General features: G+C 41.8%; 1 protein-coding gene across 3 annotated transcripts; it reads left to right on the top strand.

The window, feature by feature from the left end:
* Window positions 1–738: 738 nt before the first annotated feature.
* LOC130990202 (amino acid transporter AVT1A-like) lies at window positions 739–3,668 on the top strand. Of its 3 annotated transcripts, none has more exons than XM_057914427.1 (12): window positions 739–925; window positions 1,044–1,233; window positions 1,301–1,551; window positions 1,662–1,876; window positions 1,952–1,975; window positions 2,051–2,231; window positions 2,297–2,516; window positions 2,592–2,741; window positions 2,937–3,088; window positions 3,156–3,199; window positions 3,268–3,333; window positions 3,419–3,668. In XM_057914427.1, the coding sequence occupies exons 2-12, from the start codon at window positions 1,079–1,081 to the stop codon at window positions 3,509–3,511; spliced, it is 1,551 nt and encodes a 516-aa protein (XP_057770410.1). In that variant the 5' UTR covers window positions 739–925; window positions 1,044–1,078; the 3' UTR covers window positions 3,512–3,668. The 3 variants fall into 3 exon arrangements, with proteins under 3 accessions (XP_057770410.1, XP_057770411.1, XP_057770409.1); XM_057914428.1 differs by adding an exon at window positions 2,829–2,846 and having other exon boundaries at window positions 855–1,233; window positions 2,592–2,727; window positions 2,941–3,088; XM_057914426.1 differs by having other exon boundaries at window positions 855–1,233.
* Window positions 3,669–9,647: the final 5,979 nt, after the last annotated feature.

Raw genomic sequence — 9,647 nt, forward strand, 5'->3', positions numbered from 1 at the left:
GGAAAACTCGTCAGATGAAAATCACGATTAAATTAAAATGTCATGTATTCTGAGGCCATTTTTAAAGGTCATGTGCAATTTGTAAATTCGATGAAAGTTCGTGTATTTTTTGGCTATTAACCCTTAGATTTATCATGGATGGAGGGAGTATATTGTAACCTTCGATTTATCAAATCTAATAATGAATTATTAAATAATAAAAATGAAATTAAATGATAAAAATCAACTATATATCCTAATTATTTGGACCGAATTCTAGTTAATAATTAAATTAACTAACATATATAAAATTGAATTTGAAGAATAAAAGATGAGAAATAAAAAATTAAAAGTGGAATAATTTAGTGAAAGCATCAATGTTGTATCAGTGGCAGATCCAGCTTGGAACATGGGGGTGCAGCCACATCTCAAAAAACAAAAAATAGTAGTATTAATATTTATATGTAAATTAATTTAGATTTAATTTTTGCGTCTCCAATTAAAAATAAATTACAAGCTCTAAGGAAAATATAAGCCCAACTTAAAAATATACCCTAAACTTCAAAATTAAACAATATTTATGTATGTTTATTTTTATTATTAAATATTTTTTACATTGATGATGATGTAATTATTTATCGTACTCTCAATTTAAAAATTCTGAATCCGCTGCTGCGGTGTAGGTGCGTCAAAAATAAAAAGTGCCGAAATGAGTGCAACATGTTAAAAATCATAGGTATGATAAACATCGTTCATGTGGTGTACATGCATAATGCATTCCAAATTTGTTTATTCTATTAGATTAGATAGGATTTTGTAAGCCTTACCCATAATTTGAAATTTATAGTTAATAATCCTACTAATTAAATTGCATATTCCAAAAGTTTGCGTATACATCTACTTCGACAAGGCCTCCTTCTTCCAATTCCAAACAAAGCATTCCCCAGTAATCTCTCTCTCTCTCTCTCTCTCTCTCTCTCTCATGCAGTCGTCGTTATCTTCATTGAAACTCCTTCAGTTCTGAGCTGAGCCGCCAACAACTGATATCCATTACGTGCATATAGGTTTCGAGGAGTTTGCTTCTGCAACAACTAGTTCGATGGCGAGTAGAGAGTCGTCGGAGTATCTCTTGGAGGATTGTGAATACGACGTCGCCTCAGACGCCGCCTGCAGCAGCATCGAAGACGACGACGATGATCATCGCGTGTCCCTCTCCTCCTCTGCCGTCTCGCAGCAGTGGCCTCAGAGCTTCAGGTTTATATCACCCAGCTATTGAACTAATCCCCATTTATGGAGTGATTAAACATGTTTTTCCTTTCAGAGAAGCAGTTGATATATATTCCATATCTGCATCACCAAGCTTCGGACTACTTCGCCCTCGGACATCAGCACCAGGAATCAGCAGCACCCAAAACTTGTTGGAATCAAATGGCAAAATCCCCTTTGTTGCTGATTACAAGAAAGTGGATGAGCTTCCTAGATCAAGAGCACACTCGATTCTCTCTGACAAGCAGGCCACAGCCGAAGCCCCTCCCAGCCACGGATGCAGCCTACTTCAAACCATATTCAATGGTGACCACAAAACACCTTCAACTTTCATCCAACTTTCTCTTCCCGAGCAGGGGAAAACAGAGTATTCTTGAATTTGAGGGACATTTTTCACTCATCTTGGTGTGATTTAGGTATGAATGTGATGGCCGGTGTCGGACTGCTTTCCACGCCTTACACTGTTAAAGTAGCGGGCTGGGCCAGCCTGGCCGTGCTACTTCTCTTTGCATTCATCTGTTGCTACACAGCCATTCTCATGAAGCATTGCTTCGAGAGTGCTCAAGGCATACTCACGTTTCCTGATATGGGAGAGGCCGCCTTTGGGAAATGGGGTCGCGTCTTTATATCTGTAAGTTGATGTATGATCACTTCACTATCAAGTTTGCATCTAAGCTTGAACTAAAACCTGGTTTTTCTCTTGCAGATTATACTGTACTCGGAGCTATATGTAAGGACAATACTCTATCTTCATGTACACGATTTTCTTGAGCTCGATTCTAACATAAACCAACCACGGATGCAGATGTCTTGCACAGACTACTTAATCTTGGAAGGGGATAATCTGTCGACAATATTCTCTGGAGTGTCGTTGAACATATTTGGCTTCAAGATTGACACAATGCATCTGTTTGCAACCGTAGCTGTTCTAGTGGTCTTCCCCACTCTTCTGCTGAAAGATCTCCGGTTTCTTTCTTACCTTTCAGGTATGGCAAAGTAGTTACTCAGCTTGTGCTTTGTCTGGACCACAATTTGAGTGCTGTTTTTGCAGCCAGTGGAGTCGTTGCAACGATAGTTGTAGTTCTGTGCTTGCTATTTGTTGGCACAGCAGAGGGAGTTGGATTTCATCACAGTGGCAAAGTGCTGGATTTGAGTGGCATCCCTTTCTCCATTGGTGTCTACGGCTTCTGCTACTCGGGCCACTCCGTTTTCCCCAATATTTACCAGTCAATGGCTGATAAAACCAAATTCAAGAAAGCAGTTATAATGAGGTACTACAACTTACTCAAAGAAAGCATCAGATTATGCTTGTTCTTTTCATCCATCTGATTAGTTGTTGGTTGCAGTTTCATTCTATGCGTTGCGGTTTATGGTAGCGCTGCAGTGATGGGATTTCTCATGTTTGGCCAAAACACAAACGCGCAGATCACTTTGAATCTACCACAGCACAAATTTAGCTCCCAAATAGCATTGTGGACAACGGTAAGCACAGAATCGTGCTTCCCGTTTCCTGTTTGAAGTGAAATACGAGATGTATTTTGATTTCTTTTGCTGTGTGCTGATTTTGATGCTTTCTTTTACAGGTGATCAATCCATTCTCCAAATATCCTTTGCTAGAAGCATATTTTGTAGCTAGTTCCAAATGATATGATAAAAATAATAGAAATTCTTTGATTATTTTCCTTAGCTAGAAATAAAATTGCGTTGACAATGAATCCACTGGCTAGAGGCATTGAGGAGCTGCTGCCATCAAGTATCTCCAACACTTACTTGTGCTTCCTCCTTATACGAACATCGCTCATCTTGTCGTCTCTTCTAGTCGCCTTCCTCATCCCCTTCTTCGGTAGGTGGCCTTTCTCACAAACATCGTAGAAAAGCACAGATGATGAGTTTGTTGTTCCTCGTTGCAGGCACCGTGATGTCTCTCATAGGCTCCCTCTTTAGTGTTCTTATGGTAAGGAACGAAGTTGGTTTTGATGTGTTACTTAGCAACACCAAGTTTGAAAATGCTTTTGATTTCAGGCTATGGTGATGCCAGCTCTATGCTTCTTGAAAATCCTTGGGAGGAAGAGTGCCACCAAAATGCAGGTACAAGACATAATAATGTGTTTAATTGGAGCATGCCATATATAGGGAGTATTTGTGAAATGTTGTTTGATGCTCTTCTTCACAGATCATGCTGAGCAGCTGCATTGTGGCACTAGGCCTCGTGTGTGGGGTTATCGGGACATACAACGCGTTTTTAGACCTTGCAAACAAGTACTGATCAAATGATTTCTCACACAAACTTGCTTTTCAACTTGTAATATTTTGCAACCTTCAATCCTTCATGCCTATAATTTGATTCTTCATTCTCTCTCATTTGTTTTCTTTTTATCAAAATTAATGTAATTTTTGTGGCAAAAGTTTGATCCACATGCTACTAAGGGGTGTTTTTGACAGGGGCGGTTCTGGGCCCTGCGCGGGGTGGTCGACAGCACAGGGCCCCGATAAAATAGGGGCCCCAAATATATAAATCCATACAAGTATTAGATATAAAATTTCCGACCCTTTCAATTACAAATATTTGTAGTATAGCTTAGTGGTAGAGAGCATTTTGAAATTTTGCTTCGTCCCGGGTTCAAATCCTCGGTGCAGCGTTTTGTGTTAGGGCCCCAATGCTCTGCCAATTTTTTGTAGGCCTAATGCGTTTTTTTTTTCTTTTTAGGTTTAATGGTTTTTTATCTAAAGCTTTTCTTTTTTAATTTTTGGCCAATAAGAGATACTCCCTCCGTCCACGAAATGAGTTCTCATTTGTGGACGGCACGGGTTTTAAGAAATGTATGGAGTGTAGTGTGAATAGTTTAAGGGTCCCACTTTTTGAGTGTATTAATTAAAGAGATGTGTGGGGTACACTTGCCAAAAAGGGAAATGGATACTCATTTCGTAGACGGACGAAAAAGGAAATATGGGTATTCATTTCGTGGACGGAGGGAGTAGCTTTTATTTAAGCAATCAAACATTAGTCTCTTTTAAATTTCAAAGGTACCCCCAAATGATGTATTCTGTTTTCTAAAATTTAACAAGCTTTTCTTATTAACAAAATTTAACAAGCTTCAAAAAAAAATTAGTCTTTTTTAAAATTTCTTACTTTTATCTTCTCTTTTCTAAGTTTTTTCCAATGATTTTTAAAATTTAGAGTAAGTAGTGTCTTTAAAAAATTTAATTATATTTTGTAGTATTATTTATTTTTTGGTTTCATTAATTATTATTAAAAGCATGACTAAGTTTTTATATATTATTAAATAATTTGACATAAAAATGTATTATTTAATTAAATATTTAGTTTATAATTTTTTTAACTATAAGGTCCAAATTTAGGAATTCGCACAGGGCCTATGTTTTCTTAGTCCCGCCCCTGATTTTTGGTTTAGTAGATGAGATAGATAAGAATGATAAAAAAAAAGTATAAATGAATTATTTAAACTATTTAGCTTTATGTTTAAATTGATTGATTATGGTGTATGATAAGTTGAAAGGTTGAGTACAAATAAAATCAATAATAATTTTGGTAAAGGTATTTTTGAGATTTTGTATTATGGATTGGAGGATAATTAAATAACCAACCTAATTTTGGAATGATAAATAATCATTCAAGTAGAGCATGTGCCTAATTATTCATTATAGGTCAAATAATGCAACTCAAACATTTCATTAAGTTCAATTATTTTGTAAATCACGTTTTATGAGAAATTTGAGGAGAGCACGCGTGTTTGACTTTCTTGTGCACGCATCAGATTCGACGCTACCGGGCCGCTCGCCGCTGCTGGCTGGCCGGACCCTGGCTCCGTTCGCCGCTGCTGGTTGGCCGGACCCTGGCCGCACGTCTCCCACCACCGCCGCTCGCGCCTTCGCAGTCATCTCGCTCCAGCTGACCGAGATTTCGCACCGACAAGCTTCGATCGCTTCCCCTCGCTGCTCCAGTTCGCTTCTGCCGATCAGAGTGAGAAGCTCTGCCGCCGCCGCAGAAGAAGCTATCACCGCGACCGCTGCTAACCGGCACCAGACGCCAAGAACTTGCACTGCGTCGGCGCAGCAGACGGCCGCAGCTCTGCTCGGAGCCGACCTCGTCAACCTCTCTCTCTCAAGGACTCACGGTCGCCGAGCACTCGCCGGAGCAAGCGGCGACAGCCCGGCGCGAGAGACTTCGGTGGATCTAATAGATCTAGATCTACCCACTCTCAATTTCAGCGCCGCGCCGCCCACCCTTCCGGCTCACCCTACAAACAAGGTCCCAAAAACAGCACACCAGCTGTTTGACAAAAAGCACCAAAGACTGATTTTGCTATGCGTTCCCTTGTTTAGCTGCTGTCTGTTTGCTTTTCTGGCTCTTGCTGCAGGAGTTTTTTGGTACAACATGACTTCTCCGGGAGGTCTGAATCTCCCAATAGTTTCGAACAATTTTGCCTGCAATAATTCCCCGATGAATGACTACACAAAGACTGGTGCGGGCTTGGCTGGCGGTAACGGAGCAGATTCTGCTTTTGTGGAGGAACGAGAAGTTGCTATACCCAACGCCACAGCTATCTCAAACCCTAATGATTCGGATGTGGGGGCTGATAACATGCCCAAATCCAAATCATATGCTGATATCACGATGAACAGGCCACCGAGACGCCCCGACCTAGCTGCTCATCGGTTTCACTCATTACGTCCCACCAAAGAGGGAGAGCAGTTCTCCTTAAAAGTTCCACAGCACCTATATGCGCAAGAAGTCAGTAAGGAATTCTCTCATGCTATTATTGGTCGTCTTTTCCTTCGTAAAGGAGACAAACCTCAACCTGCATTGCTGCTCAAGGCAGAACTTCACAAAATTTGGAAATTAGAATCTGAGTGGCAACTTATTCCTCTTGGGAAAGGGTATTATACGCTGGTTTTCCGGACTCCTGAAGACAAAACTCGTGCTAAAGCCAAGCCGGTCTGGGAATTACCTTGTGGTCATGTACGTCTTCGAGAATGGTCCAAACACTTTGATCCATTTAAAGAGAATTCTTCCATGGCGAATGTATGGGTGAGGATACATTATTTGCCAATTGAGTATTGGCATCCTGAGATTCTAGCCGGGATTGGGCGGTACATTGGTCATCCTATTAAAATTGACGGAGCCTCGGCCCGTCGTGATTTTGGGCAGTTCGCGCGCCTACTTATTGAGTTAGATATGTCCAAATCCTTTCCTACTACTCTCTTAATTGATAACGATTCTTTTTCGTTCTATGTTGAATTCACGTATGAGAATTTACCTTTCTATTGCTCAAAATGTAAACTTACAGGACATCCTACCGAAAAGTGTCGGAAAATCTCCGTTAAGAAGACGGTTGTGGAAAAGGATGTTCAAGATAGAAGTCAAATGCCTTTGGTTAAAAATGGAAAACAGTGGCAACCTATCTCTGGTGATGCTAGAGACGAGAGAGAACATGAGCAGGAGACAGCCAAGGGAGATAGGCCGGTTGAGGTGGGTTCGAGAAGCGACATACAGGTTTCCCCAGCTCGTTCGGACCCAGGATGTTACTCAATTCAGAAAAATGATCACCATAAACAGTTAAGCTTGCCGGTTTCGGCGTCGAACAACAGTTTTGCCCTGTTGGATAACGAAGGCACTGAATTGCTTGAAGAACCGGAGCAGCAGCGGCGGGTACCTCTTTCTAGGGGTAAATCTTTGGATGATTCCAATTCTGCTGAACACTACGGCCCTGATAGGTTGGCCGTGTGTCTAAAACATTGTAAAAACTCGGTGTTTGATCAGCCAGTCAACATTTCTGCGATCAATGATGGACATATCTCGGAGGAGGTTTCGGATGAGGATGAAGAAGTGAACTATGACAGCAGTGGGAAGTACGTTTCCACAACGGATGATATTGCTGTTAATAATGCCTTGAAAGCTCAAAGACTTGAGCAGATTTTGGCGATAGCTAAAGCGCCCATGCCAGAAACAGTTGCTCCTGCTAAGCGACGAGGAAGACCATCCAAACAGGACCAAGCTGCTAGGGCAGCGGAGAACACAACAAACAGGCCAGCGGACACAAGCATTAAAAGTAGACTACGTAACACGGGGGATACGTCGCGTACTTTTGTGATTGATACAAGTAATAGAGACAGCGCTCTAGCCATGGAGAGCGTCGCCAAAGAGAGCTGGGCGGAAGAGGTTGAAAGAAGCGGAGCTGCCTCCGCTAACATAAATTAATTCTGATGAATATTATTGCATGGAATGTCCGTGGTTTAACGGATGAATCCAAACGTCTGCTGAAGGAGCATTGTAATTCTTTTAGCCCGGTGGTGTTGGGCATTCTTGAACCGAAACGGGCGTTTCGGAAAGTTACACAGAGTTACTGGCATTCGTTGAATCTTGTCCCGGTGCATCAAAACTGCCGGTCTCCTCGCTGTTCGAATATTTGGGTTTTTGTTCACTCTTCTGTTGTTACTAATGTTTTGTTCTCTTCTGATCAGGTGGTTGTGGTCGACTGCCTGTGGCATAGTTATGATTTTCGTATTGCTTTTGTTCATGGTTCGAATGACCAAAATGACCGCCGTGATCTCTGGCATGATCTTCTTCGTTTCGTTTCTGGAAAAATGGTTTTCATGGGCGATTTTAATGCGGTGAAAGGTGCTCATGAGCGTCTGAGTTTAGCTTCGCCACATAGAGGTTCTTGTGAGGAGTTTTGTGATTTTATTGATGACTCTGGCTTTATTGAATCCCCTACGGAGGGGCTTCGATTCACTTGGTCGGGACGTAGATTTTTACCACACCATGTGGAATCTGTTTTAGATCGTGCTTTGTTTTCGCAGGGTTTTGCTGATCTCTGGTCGTCGTTGGTTACTGCTGTCCTGCCTCGCCTCACTTCGGATCACTCTCCGTTGGTGTTGCAATGCAAATTAACAAACCCTACTGGTCGGAGGCCTTTCCGTTTTCTTAATATGTGGACCTTGCATCCGACCTTTCAGGAGATGGTGGCGACATCTTGGAGGGAGACTGTCAGCACACGCTGCCCGATTTTATGTGTTATGTTGAAATTGAAAAGGCTTCGTAAGGAGATTGGAGTTTGGAATAAAGAGGTTTTTGGCAATGTGGATTCCTCCATTTCTTCTCTCATGAAACAGCTTGAGACTACTCAGGGGAAGATTTCTGCTTCTGGATATACGAACGATCTCTTTGATGAGGAGGTTAGTCTTCAGGCAAAGCTAAATGTAACGTTGACACATAAGAACTGTTTGCTTCAGCAAAAAAGCCGTGCGAACTGGCTTCGGGATGGAGACAGGAATACTGAGTTTTTTCACCGTTTGACCAAGTTCAAGAAACGGAATGCGCCTTTCACTCGCCTCAAGATTGATGGTAGAGAGACTTATGATGCCACTATTATTGAGAATCATATTATTGACCACTTTACGTCTCTTTTCGCTGATGATGGTCGACCTTCTGGAGATCAGTTAGAGATTGATGCGCTTTTTGAGTCGGGGGTGTCTGATGATCAGAATGCGCGGTTGGTGAGTATACCCGATGAGAGTGAAATTGCGGCGGCGGTTTTTAATATGGATGCTTCAAGTGCTCCTGGCCCTGATGGTTTCTCTGGTAACTTCTTTCAAAGTTGCTGGGATGTGATTAAAGCGGATGTCATTGCGGCTGTTCAGAATTTCTTTCGCCATTCTTATTTACCTTCTGGGTGTAATTCCAGTACGATGATTTTGATTCCCAAGAAGGATTCAGTCGACACTGTTGCTGATCTTCGCCCGATTGTCCTTTCGAATTTCTTATTCAAGATTATCTCGAAGATTCTTGCCTCTCGTCTTGGCGTGGTGGCTGCGTCTCATGTTTCTGACAATCAATTCGGCTTTATTAGCGGGCGTAATATTCATGATTGCATCATGCTCAGCTCGGAAGGTTTCAACTGTATGAAACGCACGGACAGGGGACGTAATATGGCTTGTAAAGTTGACATCCGAAAAGCCTTTGATACTATTCGATGGGATTTTATCTTGCAAGTTTTGCGAGCTAATCACTATCATGAGAAATTCATTTTCTGGATTTCTATTATTATCAGCTCGGCGAGGCTCTCTATTCTCTATAATGGTCAGCTGCGGGGATATTTTGCTTGTTCTCGCGGAGTGCGTCAGGGAGATCCCCTTTCTCCGATTCTCTTTGGAATTGCGGAGGATATCTTGAGTCGGCTTTTTAGCAGCTGCGTTGATTCTGGGCATCTAGAACCTATGCGCTATAGTCGAACTTTTCAGTTCCCTACTCACTTGTTCTATGCGGATGACATTATGATCTTTTGTAAAGCTACGGTTCGGAATGCTAGAAAAATTCATCAGATCTTTTCGTACTATGACTCTCTTTCGGGTCAGCAGTGTAGTCTGGAGAAGTCTTACAT

The sequence above is a fragment of the Salvia miltiorrhiza genome, chromosome 6, assembly GCF_028751815.1.
Source record: "Salvia miltiorrhiza cultivar Shanhuang (shh) chromosome 6, IMPLAD_Smil_shh, whole genome shotgun sequence".
NCBI lineage: Eukaryota > Viridiplantae > Streptophyta > Magnoliopsida > Lamiales > Lamiaceae > Salvia > Salvia miltiorrhiza.

Bases quoted from the DNA above. Each gene is read 5' to 3' on its own strand.
- LOC130990202 (XM_057914427.1), top strand. From the start codon at position 1,079: ATGGCGAGTAGAGAGTCGTCGGAGTATCTCTTGGAGGATTGTGAATAC. The intron at 1,552-1,661 runs GTGACCACAAAA...GGTGTGATTTAG, and splicing joins ACTTCAAACCATATTCAATG to GTATGAATGTGATGGCCGGT. The intron at 1,976-2,050 runs GTAAGGACAATA...CCACGGATGCAG, and splicing joins TACTGTACTCGGAGCTATAT to ATGTCTTGCACAGACTACTT.